General features: G+C 38.4%; 1 protein-coding gene across 6 annotated transcripts in view; it reads right to left on the reverse strand.

The window, feature by feature from the left end:
• Positions 1-24506, reverse strand: part of ARMH4 (armadillo like helical domain containing 4) — a 143703-nt gene that overhangs the window by 71405 nt on the left and 47792 nt on the right. For all 6 annotated transcript variants that reach the window (XM_043986196.1, XM_043986197.1, XM_043986201.1 and 3 more), the window contains exon 5: positions 21163-21399. In XM_043986196.1, the coding sequence (XP_043842131.1) occupies positions 21163-21399 (237 nt within the window). The remainder of the gene's footprint in view (positions 1-21162; positions 21400-24506) is intronic.

Raw genomic sequence — 24506 nt, forward strand, 5'->3', positions numbered from 1 at the left:
TTCAATCTGCTTTTCCTAGCTCCAGAGATCAGAACTAGGACTGATGGATAGAAAGTTTACTGAGGCAGGTTTTGGCTAAATATAAAGATAATGGGGGCAGCTAAGTGGCACAGTGGATAAAGCACCGGCTCTGGATTCAGGAGGACCTGAGTTCAAATCTAACCGCAGACACTTGACACTTACTAGCTGTGTGACCCTGGACAAGTCACTTAACCCTCACTGCCCACAAAAATATATAAATGAATGAATAGATAGATGGATAGATGGATGGATGGGTGGATGGATGGATGGATGGATGGATGGATGAGTAAATAAATGCATAGATAGATAAATGAATGAATGAATAAATAGATAAATAAAGATAATAATCATAGCTGTCCAAAAGTGGAGATGAGATGCCTTGGGATGTGAAGAATTCCTTACTTCCAAAGGCCTTCAAACAGAGGCTGAATGCTCACTTGTTAGAGATATTGGAGAGAAAGATCCTGACCTATATTAATTAGACTAAAAGACCTCTCAACTGTGAAATTTTATAATTCTAGGATTCATATGGAGACAAATTTGTTAAATATGGTAGGTGGTCAAAAGGGAGTAATATGATTTCAGAGAAAGCTCACTGTGAGCTAGACCATCGTCACAGTTAAAGAACTGGCCACTGAGACATAATTCACACATTTTGCGATAGGCAGATTATCTTTAAAGCTCCAGAATTCTACATAGCAAAATTGACTACTTGGGTGTGTGGATAATTTGAATAATAGACAAAGAGAATGTTAAGAGTTAGAAAGGATCATCATCTAGCTAAGTGGTACAGTAGATATACAACCAAACCTAGAGTCAGAAAGACAAGAATTCAAATTCAACCTCACAAGCCAGCAACAGACCCCTGGGCAGGGAGGTGGCTTCCAGAGCTCTCAGCCCACAGACAGTAAAGGGGTCAGAAAACTGGTCAGAAGGAGATTACAGGGGAACCTTTCCTGGCACCAGGGGCAAGACTCTGTTGCATTGTATACATGAGGTTCGGGGTCTCAGTCCCAACATGTGGAGGAGCACTAGCAGGAGCAGGGACCATGATCACAGATGTATGGCAGAAAAGAACACTTGTGGTCACATACAGACTAGAGAACAGGCCAAGAGATCAGTGACCACACCTCTCCTTAGGTTATACTACCTTATAAGAACTGAAACTTATAAACCCCCTGAACTAGCTTTGCAAACAGAAACACACACACACACAAAAACTGGAGCTTGGAACAGTGCCCCCACCACCCCTGGAGTAGAGCTCAACTTTACAAAATAGGCTGGAAAATGAACAAACAACAACAACAACAAAGAATCTGACCATGGGAAGGTACTATGGTGACAGGAAAGATCAAAACACAAACTCAGAAGACATAAAAACAGCTAAATACAAAGCCTCAAAGAAAAATGTAAATTGATCTCAGGCCACCCCTCTCCCCCCCAAAAAAAATTCCTGGAAGAGCTCAAAAAGGATTTTAAAAATCAAAGAGGTAGGGGGAGCGAGGTGGCGCAGTGGATAGAAAACTGGCCCTGGAGTCAGGAGGACCTGAGTTCAAATCCAGCCTCAGATACTTAACACTTACTAGCTGTGTGACCCTGAGCAAGTCACTTAACCCCAGTTGCCTCACCAAAAAAAAAAATCAAAGAGGTAGAAGAAAAGTTGGGAAAAGAAATTAGAGTGATGTGAGAAAATCATTTAAAAAAAAAGAGTCAACATCTTGGTAAAGAAGGTACAAAAAATACTATAACATGTTAAAAAACAGAATAGACCAAATCTTAAAAGAGATATACATAAATCCATGGATGAGAAAAACCTCCTTAAAAAGCAGAATTGCTGGGGCGGCTAGGTGGCGCAGTGGATAAAGAACCGGCCTTGGATTCAGGAGTACCTGAGTTCAAATCCGGCCTCAGACACTTGACTTACTAGCTGTGTGACCCTGGGCAAGTCACTTAACCCCCATTGCCCAGCCAAAAAAAAAAAAAATTAAAAAAAAAAAAAAAAGCAGAATTGCCCAAGTGAAAAAAAATGTACAAAAATTCACTGAAGAAAAGAACTTCTTAAAAAATAGAATTGGCCAAATGGAAAAAAGGTACAAAAGCTCACTGAAGAAAATAATTCCTTAAAATTAGAATTGGACAAGAGGAATCTAATGATTCCATTAGACATCATGAAATAATCAAATCAAAGAATTTAAAATAGAAGAACAGGTGAAATATCTCATTGGAAAAACAACTGATCCAGAAATTAGATAGAGGAAAGAAAATGTAAGAATTTTTGGAATACCTGAAAGACATGGTCAAAAAAAAGAACCTATGCATCATCTTTCAAGAAATTATCAAGGAAAATTGCCCTGGTATTCTAGAACCAGAGGGTAAAATAAAAATCAAAAGAATCCACTAATCACCTCCTACAAGAGATCCCAAAATGAAAACTCCCGGAAATATTTGAGTCAAATTCCGGAGCTCCCAGATCAAGGAGAAAATATTGCAAGCAGTTAGAAAGAAACAATTCTAATATCAGGGAGTCACAGTCAGGATTATACAAGATTAAGCAGCTTCTTTATTAAAGGATTGGAGGACTTGGAATATGATATTCCAGAGGGCAAAAGAGCTAGAATTTCAACCAAGAATCACCTATCCAGCAAAAATGAATATAATTCGTCAGGGGAAAAAATGTTTATCTAATGAAATAGAGGACTTCCAAACATTCCTGATGAAAAGACCAGAGCTGAATAGGAAATTTGACTTTCAAACACAAGACTCAAGAGAAGCATAAAAAAAGTAAACAGGAAAGAAAAATCATAAGGGATTTAATAAGGTTAAACCACTTACATTCCTACATAAGAAAATAATACTTATAACTCAAGAACTGTATCATTATTAGGGCAGTTAAAAGTAGCATACATGGAGGGTATGGATGTAGTTGACTATGATAGGATTATATCCCCCCCAAAAAAAGAAAATAATAATAAGGTGTGAGAAAGAGGGATGCATTAGGAGAAGGGAGAGATAGAATGGGGTAAATTATCTTACATTAAAGAAGCACAAAAGAGCTTTTACAGTAAAGGGGAAGATGGGGGGCAATGTTTGAACCTTACTCTCATCAGAATTGTCTCTCAGTGGGAATAACATACACACTTAGGTTGGTATATAAATCTTTCTTACTATACAGGGAATTAGGAAGGAAAGGGGTAATAGAGGGGAAGGTAGATTGAGGCAGGTGAGGATCAGAAGCAAAACACTTTTGAGGAGGGACAGGGTTAAAGGAGAAAGAGAGACGGATAAAGAGGGGAGGAGGAAAGTAGGATGGAGGGAAATATACAGTTAGTAATCATAACTGTGAATGAGAATGGGATGAACTCACTCATAAAACAAAAGCAGGGAGCAGCTAGGTGGTGCAGAAGATAAAGCACATGCCCTAGAGGACCTGAGTTCAAATCCAGACTCAGACACTTGACACTTACTAGCTGTGTGACCCTGAGCAAGTCACTTAACCCTCATTGCCCTGAAAAAAAAACAAAAACAAAAAAACCCAAAAAAAGCAGATAGAGTGAATTACATGATTTAGACATAAAAGAATGATACCATAAGCAAATTAAGGGATCATGAAATAGTTTGTCTGCCAGATCTATGGAGAAGGGAAGAATATATGACCAAACAAGAGATAGACAGCATACAAAATGTAAAATGAATAATTTTCATGACATTAAATTTAAATGTTTTTGCCCAAACAAAACAAATGCATCCAAGATTAGAAGGAAAGCAGAAAATTAGGAGGGGCAGCTTTCAGACAATTTCTCTAATAAAGGTCTCATTTCTCAAATATGTAGAGTACTGAGTCAAATTTATAAGAATACAAGTCATTCCCCAATAGATAAATTGCGTGTGTTTTCTTTCACAACAAAATATGGAAATATGTTTAGTATGATTGCATATGTATAACATATCAAATTATTTGTTTTCTCAATAAGGGGGAAGGGAAGGAAGGGAGAGAGAATTTGGAATTCACAATTTTTAAAAACGAATATTAAAATTGGTTTTAACATGTAATTGAAATATAGGTATATAAAAAATCTTTTTAAAAATCCAACCTCAAACATTAGCTGTGTGTCCCTGGACAAGTCACATTTTTAAAATTTCTATTCGCCTCAGTTTCCTCATCAGTCAGATGGGGATGATAACAGCATCTATTTTCCCAGATTGTTTTTAGGAGCAAATGAGATAAGATTTATAAAGTGCTTAGCAAAGTGCCTGACATACAGTAAGCAATATATAGATGTTAGCTATTGTTATTATCTCGCATAGTGGTGTCAAACTCAAATAAAATGGGAGCCACTGCACTGTTCATACTGACTTAGAAAACCACATATTAACATTATCTATATTCTCTTGAATTTTTATTTATTTTGTTAAATACTTCCCAATTACATCTTAATCTGATTCAGGCTGCACTCAGTTGTGTTGTGGCTACTTTGTGGGCTGCATGTTTGATACCTCTGATCTAGTCCATTCTGCAGATGTGGAAACTAATTCCCTGAAACTTTCCTAAGGTTACACAGAAATTCAACATCAGTTAGGACTAAAATTAGGGCCTCCTAACTCTTTGTCTTGTCTCTAATTCTGCACAAACAATGCCACTGATATAAAATAATGAACCAAATGGCTTCATTAGTGATTTTCAATCCAAGGTTTTCTTGGGTCTTGAGGTAGTAGAGTTTTCCGTACAAGACCGTGACACTTTGCTTCAAAGCTATACTAGAAATTCAATGTTTGGTTGCCAGTTACCATTTTCCTCAAAAATCTATCATTTTGATCATTTCCCCTTTGCCATTTTATCTCTGTAAATGCACAGTATAATCTTCATGTAAATTTTTCTCATATTAAAGTGTTGGGTTTTTTTCCAGAACAAATCTAAGTATATCTTCAGTCAACACTCATATTTTCTTACCTATTTGAACTACATTTCTAATATTTTATCAGTCACAAGAATAATTAGGTAACTGCTTTATACATCATCATAGCATCTTCCCCCTCCTCTTTTAAACTCTTCATACCAGTTAAAAGCCCATGCTCTTGACATCCTTTCCTCCCCATAAGTTTCTATTAAAATATCAAGTGCCTCACCTGAAGATTTAATTTCATACAAGATGCCCCCTTTTCCCAAAGAAACAGTCATTCATTAATCTCATCAGAGTTGGCTCAAGAAGGGAATAACATGTATACTCAATTGGGTGGAGTAATCTATCTAACCCTGCAGGAAAGTAGGAGGTAAAGGGGATAAACAGGGAAAGGTGAAAAAAGGGAGGGCAGAGCAAGGGAGTGGACAGCCAGAAGCAAAACACTTTTGAGGAGGGATAGGGTAAAAGAAGATCAAAAATAGAGTAAATATCATGGGAAGGGAATAGGATGGAGGGAAACAGTTAACAATAGTAATTGTGAAAAAAATTTTGAAGCAGAGGCTTCAAAATGATGATGATAATGATGGATTGATGATGATTGGAGTAAAATGAGGATTGATTAATGAGGAGGATTGAATGAAGATGAGAATTGATTGACAATGACAAGATTGACTGAGGAGGAGGAGGAGGAGTATTGTGATGATTTATTGATGATTGATTGATGATGATGGCAAAAGTATGGTACTTTGCTGGGCTATTGTGAAGAAAATTCTTTGTCAAGTTTATGGTACTATATAAAAGTTATCTATTACTGTTGTTGCAATAATCAACCTCATGGGTTTATTGTAAGGAGATCTCTCTTTTAAATACTATATAAATGTAGGTTACTATTTTTTAAAATGGTGAACAGGATACTATCAGAAAGACCTGGAAGGACCTGCATGAGCTGATACAAAATAACAGTAATAATGTGAGATGATCTGCTGTGAAAGACGCAGTTATTTTCAGCAATGTAATGATCCAAGACAACTCTGAAGGTTTTATGAAATATGCAATCCATCTACAGAGAGAGAACTAATGGTATTTGAATACAGATTGAAACGTAATTTTTTTGTTAGTTACTTTATCGGGAACAAAAAAAAAATGATGAGCAGGATACTATCAGAAAAACCTGGAAAAACCTACATTAACTGATGCAGAGTGTAATGTACTGTATACAAAATAATAGCAATATTGTAAGATGATCTACTGTGAATGACTTGGTTATTTTCAGCAATGTTATCCAAGATAACTCTGAAGGACTTATGAAAATTGCAATACGTCTCCAGAGAAAGAACTGATGGTATCTGAAAACAGATTGAAGCATAATTTTTTGATAGTTCCTTAATCTGAGGTTTTGTTTTTGTCTGATTTCTTTCACAACCTGGCTAATGTGGAGATGTTTCACATGACTACTCATATATAACTTATATTAAATTGCTTGAGTTCTTGGGGAGGAGGAAGGAAGGAAGTGAAGTTTTTAAAAATTGATGTCAAAATTTGTCTTTATGTGTAATTTGGAATATCAAATTCTAAAGAAAAAAAGGGAAAAAAAAGAAAGAGCCATTCATTTTGATGCCAATATAAAGCAGCATAAGTGTCTTCAACACATCTGATAGTTTAAAATCCACTGGATAAACTTGAAAGCATCGTCCCAGCAAACTAAAGCAACATCCCAACAGATCACTGTTATAGGTACTCCTCCTCTCCCACTAGCCACTGAAAAAAGGTCCACAAAGGACCATTCTTTAGTGAACAAGGTTAAGTACAAATAAGTGATGTGAGAATTCAGAGAAATCTCATAACAACAACACTTAATAAGCATGAGAGGAATTATCTATACCAAGGAGAGGTTACAGACTTGAAACATTATCTTGCCTGTCGATATAATCCCATTACATCTGCCATCATCTTTGATATCATCTTGTCTCATTGAGTATTCAGTACCAAGGCATTTCACTGGTATTAATGTTGTCCACATAATACATACTTTCTTTATGCATACATATGTATATTTATACATATATATCAGAAACACAGTGAGTTTCAAGGAAACAAATAAAGTCAGTAACAAAATACGTAGGGCACACTAACCTGGGTTCAAGGTCAGAAGCCCACAAAGTTGCTAGTATACTCTTTTTACAACTCCTCTGTTTACTTAATTTGAATTTTTGAGCTATAAGGAACCTTAAAGATCATGTTGGGACAGTTAGGTGGTACACTGGACAGAGCACCAGCCCTGAAGTCAAGAGGACCTGAGTTCAAATCTAGCCTCATATACACTTACTAGCTGTGTGACCCTGGGCAAGTCACTTCACCTTGACTGCCCCCCCCCCCAAAAAAAAAAAACAACAATCTTGTAGTTCAGGATCAACTAAGTGATACAGGGGAAAGTGCACTAAATTTTAAGTCTAGGAGACAAGTTCAAATCTAGCCTCGGACACTTACTAACCATGTGACAGCCAAGTCACTTAACCTCAGTTCTCCATCTTTAAAATAGAATAAAAAATGAGAATAATAACAACTACCTGAAGTGAAGATAAATGAGACAAAACTGGTAAAGTGTTTTATAAAACTTAAAGCATTATATAAATGCTGCCATTGGGGGCAGCTAGGTGGCGCAGTGGATAAAGCACCAGCCCTGGATTTAAGAGGACCTGAGTTCAAATCTGACCTCAGACACTTTATACTTACTAGCTGTGTGACCCTGAGCAAGTCATTTAACCCTCATTGCCCCCCACCCAAAAAAAAGGAAAAGAAAAAAATGCTGCTATTATTATTATTAGATCTTAAAATCTTGATAGATACCTGGGCCAGATGCCACTTGTCTCCATAATTTTAAGAAATTTCCAGTATATAGAAGAGTAAAACAACACTTTGCTTTTAGCATTCACTGATCTCAAGCCTTCTAGGAAATTAAAAATTTCTCACAAAAGGATAGAAACTGGGGTCAGCTAAGTGGTGCAGTAGATAAAGTACCAACCCTGGATTCAGGAAGACCTGAGTTCAAATCTGACTTCAGACACTTGACACTTACTAGCTGTATGACCCTGAGCAAGTCACTTAACCCTCATTGACCCACCAAAAAAAAGGATAGAAACCTAGGATCTAGGCTTTGATGTCATCTTTATTTTTTTTCCAAAGGTGTGTGTTTGGGAAGGGTAAGGCTGTTGTTTGTCCTTCGTTCTCAAAGAGAACCATGACATTAGGGTGATGTCCTGACTTGAAGTGAATTGGATTTAAGTGAAGAAGGGCTGTGCAAAGTTACCAGTCTCTCTCTCTCCTCCACAACCATCTGGGTCCAGTGGCAAAATATATATCAGGATGAGTGGGGCCCTGGATGCAGTACAAGAGTAAGGCACCTAATCATTAAATTACTCCACCATGACCATACCACTACTTACTCAAGATTAGAACTTCGCTCTCCTGACTTCTAGTCCAAGGCTCTTTCTATGACATCACACCACTTCAATTCCAATTTATGAAAAAAAAGAGCATATGCAACTACCTGGGTGGGGAAGATGTAAAGGGAAATTTCAGATGATATTGAAAAAAAGCATAAAGATATTTTCCATCTTATTTTCCATTATTCTCAATAGTAATTATTTGATCGTTTGTTTTATAAACATTGGGCATGCTCACACTAGACATGAATACATATGCTATTTTAATGTGACTATAAATCAAATGGCTATATAAAAAGAAATAACTTCTGTGATTCCTGAACCATATATATATATATATATATAAGCTGATTCTTCAAGAAAATTGTCTGCTTCCTTTGAAATGCAAATTTCTAGACCTAGACCACAGCTTCCTTAGAAGACATTGATACTTTCCAGTTTGAATTTATTCTTCAAAAAAATCAACATTTTGTTCCCTTAATTTAATTTTGGGTCTTAAAACATGATTCATGAGTCACTTGGGAGACAGCAAATGCTGAAGAGGATTCATTTATATTCCTTATATATACTGTATATTCTGTGCAGTCTGATAATTATTTCTGAAAACAAATTCAAGTGACAGCATTTTCCTGCCAGCCGATTTCCATTACTGTAGATGAGCTAAGTTTCAGTCTAACTTTTTAATCCTCTGAAGGCACCTGGAACTTTTTATTTAATTCAAAAACCTCAGTTGGTGGAGGGCAAGGACTGGAAAAAGAAGGCATATGCCTTTTAATCTTACTGCAGTGACATTCCATTTGCTCTTTCATATGTCTACAAGTATGTGTGGAAGTTTCTGAAAGAGGAAATCAACTAAGGAATTTTCAAGCTTTCAAAGGAGATTCAATAACATCCACAAACTATGTGATTACTTTTTAGTAATTTCAAATGCTCTGAATACATTGAGAGTAGGGGAAAGTTGCATGCTGTCTCCATTTAAAATAGCATTGATAAAAAGAGATATAAATCACACCACTATAAAGCTCTAAAGGTATTTTAAATGCTGTGAGATGGCTATCACTTCCATAATCTTGGTTATCTCATTTTGATCCTTATTTTATGCCCGTTATTTTCATGGAGCATCAACATAAGTATTTCGACAAATCACTTGAAGAATTATAAATGTTTTCCAAAAAAAGTATTCAATTAAAGTTTTGTTTTTAAAAGAGATTTGTGGGGGCATGAGGGAGTGGAATCAAAGGGAGGCTTTTAGGGTTCTTGGAATCCTTTTGGTCAAAGAATGTTCCCAGACATTTTAGTTGGCTACAGCACCACCTACTGTTATTAACAAGGAATAACAGCCTGCTCAAATACTAAATACAACTATGGGCTCCAATAGGTTTCCTTCATATGAAAGACAGAACATCCACACAAGTTTTCCTCTATGTTGTGTTAGAACAAAAGTGAAAATGACATCCTACACAAACAAAATGCCTACATGAAAATAATATCATTCCTCATCATGCATTTTGGAAGAAAGCCACTTAGGGTCATAGATCTAGAGATGGGACAGAGGACATCTAGTCCAAATTTCTTGTTTTACAGATGAGGACACTGAGACACAGGGGAGTTAAGTGACTTGCCCAAAGTCATATAGGCTGTAAGCATCAGGTGCTATTTGAACCACTGTGGTAGAGTGGATGGAACACTGGACCTGGGTTCAAATAGAACAATAGACACAAAGATACACAACTCAAGGAATAGAGTACTAGGCCTAGAGTTAAGAAGGCCTGAGTTCAAATCTGACTTCAGACACTTACCAGCTGTGTGACCCTGGGCAAGTCACTTAACCCTATTTGCCTCAGTTTCCTCATTTGTAAAATGAGCTGAAGAAGAAAATGGCAAGCTACTCTAATATTTTTGCCAAGAAAACCCCATACAGTGTCATGAAGAGTCAGACATGACCAAACAACAGCAAGATGTGTAACCCTCGAAAAACCACCTGACCTCTTTGGGCCTCAGTTTCCTCAGGAAGGACTTAAACTCAATGATTTCTAAAGTTACATCCAATAATAAATCTATGATCCTATGAATTCAGATCTTCTGATTTCAGACCTGGTGCTATTTCCACTCTACCATGATACTTCTCTTCAATATCATCAATGGGGGTTTGGTTGTCCTATGTTCATTGATACCATTGCTACCATTTAGTGTTCTGTTTTGGAACAGTATTTATACTTCGCTGTCTCTTTTTGTAGAAACAAATTAAGAGCCAGGCTTTTTTTTTCATTATCTCCATTTTATAAGAGAAAAAACATAAGCAAAGAGCTTTCCTGCCTTCTGAGAGAGCCTCAAATGATCACCCTAGGCCACAATTTCTCTCCTTAGAGCCTTCCTAGATGCTCTGGAGTTGTTTTTTGTTTTTTGTTTTTTGGGTGAGGCAATTGGGGTTAAGTGACTTGCCCAGGGTCACACAGTCAGCAAGTGTTAAGTGTCTGAGGCCGGATTTGAACTCAGGTCCTCCCGACTCCAGGGCCGGTGCTCTATCCACTGTGCCATCTAGCTGCCCCGATGCTCTGGAGTTTTGATGATTATAGAACAGAAACCTTAGAAGAAGCAATTCATGTGTTTCTTCCACCTCCAGCTCCACATTTGTACCTGGCCACACAAGAGAGAGAGCCCTGCTCCTTTGGCAATCTCCCCTTTAGAAAGGGAGCAATCTGGGTTTAACTATGAAAAAAGTGAGAGGCAGGGAATGGAAAAAAGCAGGAAAAAGGGGTCCTGAAAGGTAACAGCACAATTGCAGCATGCTTTAGCAATAAAGAAATTCAACTTTCTGTTCCCTAGGTTCCAGGACACATCACCCTGAATAAACCTTATCACTAAAACTCTTATAGTCAAACTAAAAGGGGATATAGATAAGGTTATTTGAAAATTAGAGATTAATGGCTGTAGAATCATAGATTAAAAAATTGGGGGGGGGGGGGTGGCTCGGTGGTGCAGTGGATAAAGCACCGGCCCTGGATTCAGGAGTACCTGAGTTCAAATCCAGCCTCAGACACTTGACACTTACGAGCTATGTGACCCTGGGCAAGTCACTTAACCTCCACTGCCCTGCAAAAAAAAAAAAAAAAAAAGGAAAGAACATCAGAGGGCATCTATTTCAACCCCCTCAATATATGGTTGAATACAGTGAGGCTCAAAAAAGATTAAATATTCTTTTTAAGATGACACAGTTAGCAAGAGGCAGGATTAGAACCCAAGTCCCATGACTCCATAGCTAGTATTCTTTCCACTGTGCCATGAATATCCCTTCTTAGACAGAGCCTTTGGAGGTCACTAACCACTAAACCAAAATCAAGTCAAAAGGCACCATATGCATTCAGAGATCCTGCCCTTCAGATCATTTTGTTGGTTGTTTTCTTTTTAAATTTTATTTATTTTATTCCAAACTTAAGAAATAAAACATAGTAGAATAGAAACAGATAGTAAAATTTTTTAAAGATTACACATGAAGCTAGAAATCTATTATGTATAACTTGTTATTCTTTTTAAATATATAATAAAGTTACCATGTAATTTTCCTTTCCCCCCTTTCCCCTCCTCCCACCTGACCCTGAATTCATACAACCACTATAAATGCTTTTATGATCTTAAAGAATCATTTTATTGCTGTCTCATCCCACTATTCTTCCTTTTCCAGGGGTTTGATCTCAAAACAAGAAGAACTGTGGACTTTTTCAAAAAGTCCTCCAATTGACCATACTGCTCTTTGAGGCAGGGTTTTCTTGCAATTTAGCAGCCTCTAAATAAATATAATAATGTTGTCACTGTTACTACCCTATTGGGGGTTTCTGTATCATTTCATCTCAAGACACTGGACTGGACAGAGGTCTCAATGAAGAACTGTGTGGTTTTTGTTTTATTTTTTGTTTTGTTTTGTCTTGGGGTTGATATTTCTTGAACTTGGGAGTACAGATGAAATTGAACCAAGCAAGCCCGAGTAGGATGCCCAGGACCTTAAACTGGGAAGAATCTTAAAAATCATTTAATAAAACACCCTAATTTCACAAATAAGGAAACAGACATGAAAAGGTGAAGTCACTGGTCTGAGGTCACACAGATAATAACTCAGTATAAGATTCAACCCACTTTTTCTTACTCTAAATCTAGCACTCCCTCCAATACACCATATTGCTTCCACATAAGAAATATGTAACACAACCAACAAGGTAGTAAGCTAGATAGTTTCCCTCATGCCAACTAACTCTATTTTTAAAAAAGCCCAAAGGAGACTTATGTACCATATGTAGAATAATTACACTGAATCCACAGGACAAGAGAGACCCTTTAAAGTAAAATCTTTATGAATTAACCCAAGAATACACTAATTCTTTGAATGTTCTCTCAGAACTCCTCCTCCATCAGCCTCCAAATTTCCAGCAGAGATACACAAATTAAAAAAAAAAAACAACCCACAGGCTTTTGCTTGGGGTCTACACAGGATTCTTCTCTAGCCACATACCCTTCGCCTGTACCTCCTGCCTGCCCCACACCCCCAACAAGCAAGAGATTAATTCTGCCCAGCCACTTTAGAGAGATGATAAGGAAAGCATGGTACCTTATAATGTGGTAATCCCAATATTAGGGATCCCCAAGGCTGCAGAGACTATCTGGAAAACCTTCCCCATACTGCTCTGTTAAGGGCTAAAATTCTAGCTAAACTGTCTAAAATATCTAATGAGTGGTCGCCAATAAATTATAAGCTTTAGCAAGAGTTAGACTTTTAAGCATTTATTAAGGAGAATAAGAATTTGGTAAAGAGAGAAGAGAAAGGCCTAGATTCCTATCTATTAAAGGGAGAGCACATTTCTAGCTCCCTTCTCCACCAGAGTCCAGAGGAAAGAGTCTCAGCCCGAGCGCTACTCTCTTCCTTCTTCCTCCCACTCGTCCGCGTCACTTCCTGATGCCAAAGAAAAGACTCCTGGTCTTGCCCTCAAAGACCTTCGCTTCATGGGCAGAACTCTTCTACAGTAAGTATCCAGCAGGTGGCATTATTCCAATCGTTACAGTTCCCAATGAAAAACAGCAGATGCTAATTCAGTTCAGCCATAAAATGAAAGAATGAGAGATAGAGGGAAGAAATACAGGAGGTCAGTGGTTTCACTGGACCTACAAGAAAGGGGACTGAAACCCAGCTGGGACCAGTTTTTTCTTCCTTATTCCTCTTGGAGCGGAATTCAGGGGGGAAAAGTCTTAGGTCTTAGAAATCAGAAATTTCCTAAAATTCATTTTAAATATTCCTCAGACTGATGTTCTTCATTGATTACATAGCTATGAAATGGGTAAATTGGCCTATAAGGGTCGTTTCTCAGAACATATTGCCTCCTGGCACCAGCATAGACTATATATGGAAACTTAGAGGGGAGGGGGCATTCATCCTGGTTCTGTTCAACATTTTCACCAAAAACCTGAGGAAAAAGACACAGTAAACTTATCAAATTTTCAGATGACACAAAGCTAGAAGTGATAACTAACCCTGAACTGACAGAATTGAGACACGCACACACACACAAAAAAAAAATCTTAACTGGAACACTGGGCTAAAGCTAAGAAGATTACATTTATCCCTTTTAAATTCCAAGTCAAGCTCCTCTATTCAAAATAATTTACAAGGAGAGGATGGGAGAGTAGCTAGAAAGCAGTTCATGTGAAAAAGATATAGGTTTTATTGGATTATAAACTTTGTAAGAGTCAGGAGCATGATGCAGAAGCCAAAAAAGCTAACATGATCTTAGATGGAATTGGCAGAAATACAGTGACCAAAGCAAGGGAGGCAATAATCCCATGGGACCCTTTCTTGTTCAAACCACATCCAGAGTATTGTAATCATTTCTGGGCATGATATTTTAGAAGAGATCAGCAAGCTGGAGAAAATCTAAAGCGGAGTGACTGTGGTGGTGAGGGCACTCAAAACCATGCTATATTTTGATTGGCTTGATCAAACTAAGGATAGATATCAACAAAGGAGAAGAGTCAGTGATGGGAACAAAGTTGCCCTGCAAATATTTAATGGATTGTACTGTAGAAGAGCTAGCAGATGGGGCAGTTAGATGGCACAGTGGATAGAGCACCGGCCCTGGAGTCAGGAGGACCTGAATTCAAATCCGGCCTCAGACACTTAACACTTACTAGCTGTGTGACCCTGGGCAAGTCACTTAACCCTTATTGCCTCGCTAAAAAAAAAAAAAAAAGAGAGCTAGCAGATTTGTTCTGAGTGTCCTCAGAAGACAGAAATAGAAACAATGGGTAGAAGTTTCAGAGGGGCAAATAATAGCTCATAAGCTTTCTCATAATTAGAGATATCCCCAAATGACAAAATGTAATGGACTTCCTTAGGAGATAGTCATTTCACCATCATTGAAGGTCTTCACGTTGAAGCTGCATGATCATTAATCAAGTATGTTATAGAGCTCTTTGCTCTTTCCTACATACAGTACTGTTAAGGGGAACAATGGATAAATTTCTGGGCCCGGAGTCAAGAAGAACTGAGTTTAAATCCAGGCTCAGACATTTACTAACTGTGTGGCCCTGTTCAAATCACTTAACCTCTGTTTGTCTCAATTTCTTCAACTGTAAAATCGGAGTAATAATAGAACCTACTGTAAGGTGGTTGTGAGAATCAAATGAATTTCTGTAAAGCATTTAGCATAGTTCCTGACATTCAGTAGGTATATAAATGTTTATTCCTTTCCCCTGTGTATTTAATCCCTCTGACATGTCTCTTAGGAACCTTTGGTCTGGGGATTAACATGTTTTAAAATGAAATGCGCTGACATTTCATCATACGGAATAGTGTTTGGAAATCTAACATTTCCCAGACTGCTAACACCTATTGGCAGTTAGGTGAAACAATGGATTTAGTGCAGAGTTTGGAATCAGGAAAACTTCCTGAGTTCAAATCTGGCCTCAGACACTTACTACCTGTGTGACCTTGGGCAAGTCACTTAGTCCTGTGTGTCTTGGTTTTTTCATCTGTAAAATGAACTGGAAAAGGAAATAGCAAACTACTCCAGTATCTTTGCCAAGAAAACCCCAAATGGGGTCACAAAGAATAAATAATATCGACAACTTCTAGTCTAAAATAACAATGAGCCACAAGTGGCAAAGTATTATTTATATGAAGGGTTCCTAATGTCCAAGAATTGTTTTAATATTTTGATTACTGTATTTTATATAACTGTTTTTAATACTATGTATTTTATGCATTTTAAAATTTAATTCTATTCATAGACTTCACCAGACTGACAAAGGGGTCCAGGAGTCAAATCAAATCAACAAGGCACCTAATATGAGCCAGGCACTGTGCTAAGCACCTGGGGTAGAAAGAAAAGCAAAAAACAAAAAGAAAAACAGTTCTTTCTCTCAATAAGTTCAAGGTCTAAAGGGGAAGACAACATGCACACAACTTCATACAAACAAGATATAGATGGGCTAAATTACAAGGTAAGGCGCTAAGATTAAGGAGGACTATGAAAGGCTTCTTATAGAAGGTGGGACTTTAGCTGAAACATGAAGGAGCCAGAGAAGGCAGGGGACAGAGATAAAGAGGGACAGAGTTCCAGACATGGGGAACAGCCAAAGAAAATGCCCAGTCGGGAGACTGAATATCATGTGTAAGAAATAGCAAAGAGACCAGTGGAGGGGAATAAAAAGACTAGAAATGTAGGAGAGAGCCATGTTATAAGGGGCTTTAAAAGACAAACAGAGGATTTGACATTAGATCCTGGAGGTATTGGGGAGTCACTGATAGAAATCCCTGGCTGCTCCTTCCCCATTCTTTTTCATGGCAAAACAGCAAGAGAGAAAGTGATAAGATATCTAAAGAGAGAAGTGCAGAACCCAAGATGTGGCACAGGTGAAATGACAATACTGCTCCTTGCAGGGGCTGGCTACTGAGTCCAGTCATGCTGCTCTGGAATGGTCAGTCTAGCCAAAGCCATAGTCAGTCAAAGGTTAGGATGCCAAGGATAGGATGGCCAAGACTGAGAAAATCATCACTGGGAAGTATTGATTCTATATGATCGGTCTAGTTTTCTTGCTTCTAAGTGGGACCACTTCATCCTCACCTATAGATTTTACTCCATCTCAGGCCCTATGGTCAATTTGATCCCACATATCTACATTCCAAGCAGCTCAGAATAAAGGACCATCCTCACCACTGATCCTACTCTGTCTTTGCACCATAGTTCTAGAAATTAGTCCAGAGGGTTCTCAATCTTCCCAATCCCTATAACCCCTTAGCTTTCTGTAAACCTTCCCACAGCCCTGTTCAATATGAAAAAAATACATTTGGGAGTTTATCATGCATATGGAGATAAGAAACAAAATCAAAAAAGGTTAATGTTTTGTAAAGAAAATTTTCTTCCCCAGAATGGATACCCCAAATCCAGACGCATGCAGATAGTAATTCTACCCTAACATTAACATCCTGTCACTAAGCCTGAGGAACCAAATTCCTATCTTATTTCCCTTGCACAAGGTTCTTTCTTGATACTCTGCACTATATTGTAGCTTTTTGTTTTTCATTTTGTTTTGTTTTTCCAGTAATGGGGCCCTGCCTTATACTTGCTAATTCTCACAAGGATTTCTCTTCTTAGAGGGCAGCTAGGTGTTACAGTGGATAAAGCACCAGTCCTGTTTTCAGCAGGATCTGAGTTCAAAGTCAGCCTCAGATACTTCACACTTACTAGCTGTGTGACCCTGGGCAAGTCACTTAACCCTCATTGCCCCACCCAGGGGAAAAAAAAAAAAGGATTTTTCTTCCTTGATAACTTCTTCAATTATTCCTCTATGTAGGTAATTCTCAAATCTTTATCTCCACTCATATTTTTTCCTCTGAATTCTAGTCCTGACTCTGATTTCTGGACATCTCTACCAGGCACATCATCTTCCCAAAAAAATTTGATTCGGGGGGCAGCTAAGTGGCACAACAGATAAAGCACCAGCCCTGGATTCAGGAGGACCTGAGTTCAAATCTGGCCTCAGACACTAGCTGGGTTACCCTGGGTATGTCACTTAACCCATATTGCCCCCCAAAAAAATGGGGGGAAAAGTTGGCTCTACTCCTGACTTTCCTTTCTGTTAATGGCAACTTGAAAGTTCAAAATCATCTTTCCTCTTCTCTCTTCTCCAACCCCCACATTCGATGTTACCAAATCTTATCAATTTACTTCCACAATATCTCTCAAATCCATCCTCTCCTCTTCATTCATATTTGCATGGTATTTGCAAGTTTTCATCCTAACTAACCTAACTAATCAACTAGTCTCTCCCTCCTCCAATCCATGTTTAGCATAACTCCCAAAGCAATACTATCAAAGCAATTATATTACTTTCTTGCTCAAAAAAATTCTATTGCCTCCAGAATAAAACAGAAACTCCTCAGCATGGTACTTAAGATCCTTCTCAAACCATTACTTATTGTCACAATTTCTTGCCATGTAATAATATTACTTTCCATTCACATGCTGAATTTTAAATAATCATTCTCTGATCAATAAACATTCATTGTCTTTATATTTTTTACCATCAAAAAGTAACACTATAGGGGCAGCTAGGTGGCACAGTGGATAGAGCACCGGCCCTGGAGTCAGGAGTTCCTGAGTTCAAATCCAGCCTCAGACACTTAACACTTACTAGCTGTGTGACCCTGGGCAAGTCACTTAACCCCAATTGCCTCACTAAAAAAAAGAAAGAAAAAAAAGTAACACTATAAATATATATATTAAAAAAAATATATATATATATATATATATAAAGTTACTTCCTTCCCTATGATACCAGCCCCAATTTATGCTTTCTGTATATCGTTTGAATATCCTTGTTTGCAGGTTCTATTCCCCATTAGACTGTGAGCACCTAGAGGACAGGAAATGATTTTTTTTACCTTTTTATATCCCCAAGGCATAACACATAGATGACAGATTAATTCAAGAAAGGTCTGTATTCAAATCTCACCTCTAGTGTTTAAGCAAATCATTTAGCCTTTCTGAGACTCAGTGTCCTCATCCCTAAAAAAAGGATAATAATAATAACAGTGATACCCATCCCACAGGGATGTTTTGAGGGTAAAAATCAATGATCATAGTATTTTTCAAATCTAAAGGTGCTAAAGAAATGTCAGCTATTATTGTTATTATTCTCATTATTACTCCACAGAGACTGGTAGACAGACTTGTGAGATAGAGTAGAACACTTATTTTTTGTGCCTAACCATGTAGGCATTAAAATTAAGTTTTTTACTTTATCTCACAAGTCTATCTACCAGTCTCTGTGGAAAAATAATGAGAATAATAATAATAATAGTAAGCTTCCACCAGTCGCGGACGACCATGGATCAGTGCCTTGAAGAGCCACAGGCCACAGTGTGGCTGTGCAGTCCCATATGGGAGCCGCAGCTCCTGCCACAACAAGGACATCAGAAAACTGTGCTCTCTGTTGCCCATCGGTTCCTGCGTCTCATTCATTTTTCTTCCTCCCGAGCTTGAAGGCCCATCTCAGCTACGCACAAGCTGCTCCTGAGTACTGAACTCCATCGGGCACAATCCTTGGCCATCTCCTCCCAGCTGCCAATGTCTATTCCCAGAGCCCTCAAATCCTGCTTGCATACATCTCTGTAGGGAAGCTGGGGGTGTCCAGTAGGTCTTTGACCTGAGGCTAACTCACCATAGAGTAGGTCTTTAGGAATGCGCCCATCTTGCATGTGGTGCACATGACCGAGCCAGCATAGCCGTCTTTGTTTCAGTAGCGTGTAGATGCTCGGAAGTTGCGCGCGTTGGAGCACTTCTGTGTTGGTGATCCTATCTGACCAAGATATGCCAAGGATGTGCCGAAGGCAGCGCATGTGGAAGCTGTTAAGCTTCTTCTCTTGTCTAGTATATGTAGTCCATGTTTCGCTTTGCCAATTATTTTCTAATCCTGCTATTATACAAAGCCCTCCACCAAACTACAACTGTGATGCTTCCTTTGGATTTGGAGGTCCAGCTGGATTCTTCAAAACGAAAGTAACAGAAGTTTTACAGATGCTGCCAAGCTATCAAGACTGGTGAGATGAGATAATAAATCTACTGTTTATTTGTCTTTCATCCAAGGAACAAGATAGCTACAGTTGGAAAGGATGATCCTCAGAAGATTGAGAACAAGGTGGTGACTTTTTTCAGGAAACCTTATATAACCCTTCTTCCTCCCAAACCCAAGGCAGTTTTAGCAAAGTATAACTCTGAGAACTGTGTGCTAAATAGGCAGAGGAACACATGACTCCTGAATGGCTGAAAGAAAGCTGATCCATGATACTTCACCAGGGGAGAATGGACCTACTTCAAATGATGGTGTACACATTTCAAGAGATAACTTCCAGGGAAACAGTTGAAAGAGAGCAAGATAGATGACGTGTAAACTTTTGAATGGTAGACTGGAGCCTGCAGAGTCTCAAACATATATGAGAAATCATGTGCCTTAACCTATGGCACTTGCAATTAGACATTGCCAAGAGTAGGCTTCCTCTGGGTGAGATCATCATCTCTCCCCTGGTTTGAGCTAAAATTTTATCCAGCTGAATGGCAAGTCTCATTTGCTCTTCTGTATTCTTTGGTATTTCTAATTCCTTGATTTCCACCTGCCATTTTTCTAGGAGAAATTGGTTTGCTCAGTATTTGCTCTTTTTTATGATCTTTTGTTTAATCAGAATTTGGTAGAAAGGGGCTAAGCTATAAGGTAAAGGCTATTCTCCTTAATAGCAATCAGGAAAATGGCTTTCATTCTGAACTTATCTTGCTCCTAGACGAGAGATGCTTAAATTTATATAGAGAGATATATAAATGTAGCTCAATGTCCTTCTTGGAAACCGGAGGAGAGATTGCCAAGCCTTGAAAGTCCTTGATACTGCTTTCCCCTCTTCCCAAGTAAGTTGCCAGAGGAAGCAAGCAGGTTATAGGGCTGTACATCAGCAAAACCACCCCAGGCTGGGGCAGAAGCAGGGTTAAAATTGCAACGAACACTAGCTCTCTATTAATGAGTGGAGGGCTTGTGATCTGAATCAATCAAAATCATACGCACACCAATGAAATTATGTATCCTTAACATGAAATAACTATCCCTATTATCATCAGCTACCTCAACATCAAGTTAGTTTCACCAACAAAATTTCCTATAACCTGAGTGAAGGAACTAAGCAATGCCTGATGTCTAAAGCACCGAATTCACTTTGAATTCACAAAAAGCAGGCTGTGGTCAAAAAGGTTTAGGAGATTTGGTGAGTAGGAGCCAAAGAAAGTTTGAACTGAATATCTCCTCATTAGAGCAATAATTTTCTACACCCCAACCTCTCTCACTGCTATACATCAAATACCATTCCTCCCCAGCCCCCTTTGAAATAAATGGCAGTGAATTTCAATAAATACCAGATCATTTAAGAAATCACTTTCCCTTCCCCTTCCAGAAGGCCTCTTTCTCCTGAAACCCTTCTGTGTAGAAAGGATGAATAGAAACCTCTCTGGATTTCAGATAGGATAAGGAAAGCAATGTCAAATTGATTCAGAGCACAAACACATAATAAGTAAGCATAATGAAAGCAATGATTAAACTTTCCCCAAATGTGCTGCTATTTATTGATAAATATTGTTTTAATTTATCAATTAATTGATTTGTTGATCAATCCAGTTCAGCAACATGAATAGAAACATTTTCATTGTCATTTGTGATTAATATAAAAAGGAAGGTGGTTATTCAGACAGAAAAGATTTAGAAAAAGTTGCTCTCACCAAGGCCTTGATTCTGCTGTTCCCACTCAATAGCATCTGGAACCTGATAAGACACTCCTTCCAATGGTTCCAAGTTTCCCCTGTCTAACCTGGGTTCCTGGGAAGTGATACCAGGAAGAGTAAACCCAGGCAACTCGGTATCACCCTCCATGCTTTCATCCAAGGAGTCTTCATCTTTATCTTCCTCTTCTTCCTCCTCCTCCTCTTCCACTTCTTCATCTTCATCTTCCTCTCCCTCTAGAAAGGAATAAGGCAAAACAAAACACTGTTAAGTAATATGAATGTTTTATCCTTGTCCACTTATTATGAAATAATGGTATATTGTCTTTTTTAAAAAGATGGGTTAAACCAGATGATGTGGGGTTGGAGAAAAGGAAGAATTGGCATCCACCAAATATCTTACACTTTAAGCCTTTCATATCATGGTTATGTTAGGAAAGATTATCACATCAATTCTCATTATCACAATGAAAATCTTAAGGAAATAAGTGACCAGGATAATCTGAAATGTGATTAAAAGCTTAAGTGTTCATGTCAAGAAGCAGAATGTTGTAGTCAGTGGAAAGAGCACTGGCATTGTAGTGAGAAGACTTGGCTTTAAAAAAATCAGAGGTAGAATCTCAGGGGCAGCTAGGTGGTGCAGTGAATAAAGCACCGGCCCTGGATTCAGGAGGACTTGAGTTCAAATTCAACCTCAGACATTTGACACTTACTAGCTGTGTGATCCTGGGCAAGTCACTTAACCCTCATTGCCGCACCAAAAAACAAAAACCAAAAAAAAACAGAGAAAGACTTGTCTTTAACTATTTGTGTGTTCCTGGGTAAGCTTCCTCTGAACCTCAGTTTCTTCATCTGTAAAATGGGGATTGTAACACTGTCACTACTCACAGGATAGTTGGAAGAAAAGCATAAGTGTAAGGTGTTTTTATTAAAACACCTTATAAATGGTAAAAAATGATTTTTTGTCATTTGTATGAAGTGAAATAAAGAAAAAACAATATACATATTGAAATGTCTAAAAAAATTAAACAGCAATAAGATAGATTAAATACAATGGATATTGGTGCTATCTTTTCTGGATCATCACTTATATCCTCCCTTCTAACTGTGAGTGGACCCCAAGGGTCTGTACAGAGTCTTCTTCTATCTTTTCTCTATACTCTTTCTTGATGACTTCATCAGTTCCTAAGAGTTCCATTATTATCTCTATGCAGAAGACTTCCAGATTCATGTCTGAAGTCCAGTCCTTAGCACAGTATCTGGAACATAGTAGGCACTTAAAAAATGTTTATTGAGTGACTGACTTATGTAACCAGCCTGGTCTCTTTCTAATGTCCAGGTATACATCACCAATTATCCATGAGACATTTATACCAGGATGATCCATAGGCATCTCAAAATGTCCAAAACAAGCTCATTACCTTTTCCCCAAAGCCCACCCCTCTTCTGAACTTCTCAATTTCTTTTTAGAAGATGCCATCATCCTTCCAGTAACTCAAGTTCACAAAGTCATCCCTAATCCTCCCTCTCCTTTCACATAGTCAATCAGGAAGCCATTGGGTCTTGCCTGTTGCTCTTCTCTGCTCTACATCCTCCTACTGGGGCCAAATGCTGCTCCCTGCCCTACAATGGGACCTAGCAAAGTTCCCATATTCTAGAGCCAGATGTTTTCCTTCTCTTCTTGGATCTTAGCACTCCCCTTCAAGGTAGGACAGCGTTACATACCACCCACCCTAGTTCTAGGGCCCAAATACTACCTCTGTATGGTATTTGCAGTGCCACTGCATTCCTGTCCTATGAATAAAGCACCAAAGTCGTTGCCACTTTGGGGGACTGAACATTGTCTATCTGTAACAGATCCATGGCAGAGCCTAAGTGGTGCCCCTTTGGGCTAGGTTGAATCCTGCTATGGGTGCTGCTACTACTAGGGACAGAGTTTTTCTTCTCTATAAGAGCTGAGCAATGGACTCAGCTAGGGCCTGACAATTTGTTGACAGAGTATTTTTAAACCCTCCAAAAATGATACTATGTAAAGACTAGCAACTTCAGGAGGCACCCTGCCAATCTGTAATTAAGATCTGTTATTATCAAGTTCATGGATTCTTCAACCAAGGTTCTTACCAAGAGTGAGTAATTGGAAGTTTTCATTAACCAGAAGTCTAACACCCAACAAGAATATAGATAATGACACTCACATAATACCTAAGTAGGGGAAGAGCCAAGATGATGGAACACAGGTTGGGACCCATCTGAACTCTCCCAAAATTCCCCTCCAAACGACTTTAAAATTATACCTCAGATAAAATTTTGGAATAGCAGAGTCAACAAAAGGCAAGAGGGAGGCATTTTTTCAGGCTAAGAGAATTTAAGAGGCCTGAAGGAAAGGTACATAACACTGGGGTGCCCAGAGCATAGCAGGAGTACCAGTGGTGGACCTCATTAGCAGCTTCAACAGCAGCAATAGTAGCAGCTTTGGGAGTTCTCAGCCCAGAGATAGAAAGGGGCTCTTAGAACTGGTCAGAAACAGATGACAGGAGACCCTTTTCTGGAATGGGGTACAGTTGGCACTGATTGGCAACTCTATTGCCCATAAGCAGTTATGGGTCACAGTTCAAGGGAGCAGAGTCCCTGGTCAGAGTTTCAGGGCCAAGAGGAGGACTAGAATTTGAATCTTCAATAGAGCAGAAGCCCTGCATGGGTAAAGACTGGAATATAGACAAGGAAAGCAGTGACTACCTCTCCCAAGATAGCACCACCTTTGAAGCACCAAAAACTTGCAGATCATCAAAACGAGCTCTGAAAAAAAGAAGCACAAAAAAGGCCCCATACCCAGGTGAGCACAGCCTCACTTTAACATAAAGTTCCAAGCCAAGAAATAGGCTACAGAAATGAGCAAACAACAACAAAAAAAACTAGATCATAAAAAACTACTACAAGAGCAGGGAAGATGAAGACAAACTTAGAAGACAATAATGTGAAAACAGCTATGAGCAAAGCCTCTAAGAAAAATGTTAATTGGATCCAAGGGCAACAAAAATTCCTGGAAGAGTTCAAGAAAGAGATGAATAGTAGAGGGAAAACTGGGAAAAGAAATGACAGTAATGCAAGAAAATTTTGAAAAGAGAATTAACAATTTGGTTTTTTAAAACTGAAGAAAAGAACATCTTAAAAACAGAATGGGTCAAATGGTTAAAGAGGCACAAAAATTCACTAAAGAAAAGAACTCCTTAAAAAGTGAAATTGAACAAATGGAAAAAGAGGTATAAAAGCTCATGGAAGAAAATAATTCCTTAAAAATAGAATTGGAGGGGGCAGCTAGATGGTGCAGTGGTTAAAGCACCAGC

The sequence above is a fragment of the Dromiciops gliroides genome, chromosome 2 (assembly GCF_019393635.1).
Source record: "Dromiciops gliroides isolate mDroGli1 chromosome 2, mDroGli1.pri, whole genome shotgun sequence".
Lineage (NCBI taxonomy): Eukaryota > Metazoa > Chordata > Mammalia > Microbiotheria > Microbiotheriidae > Dromiciops > Dromiciops gliroides.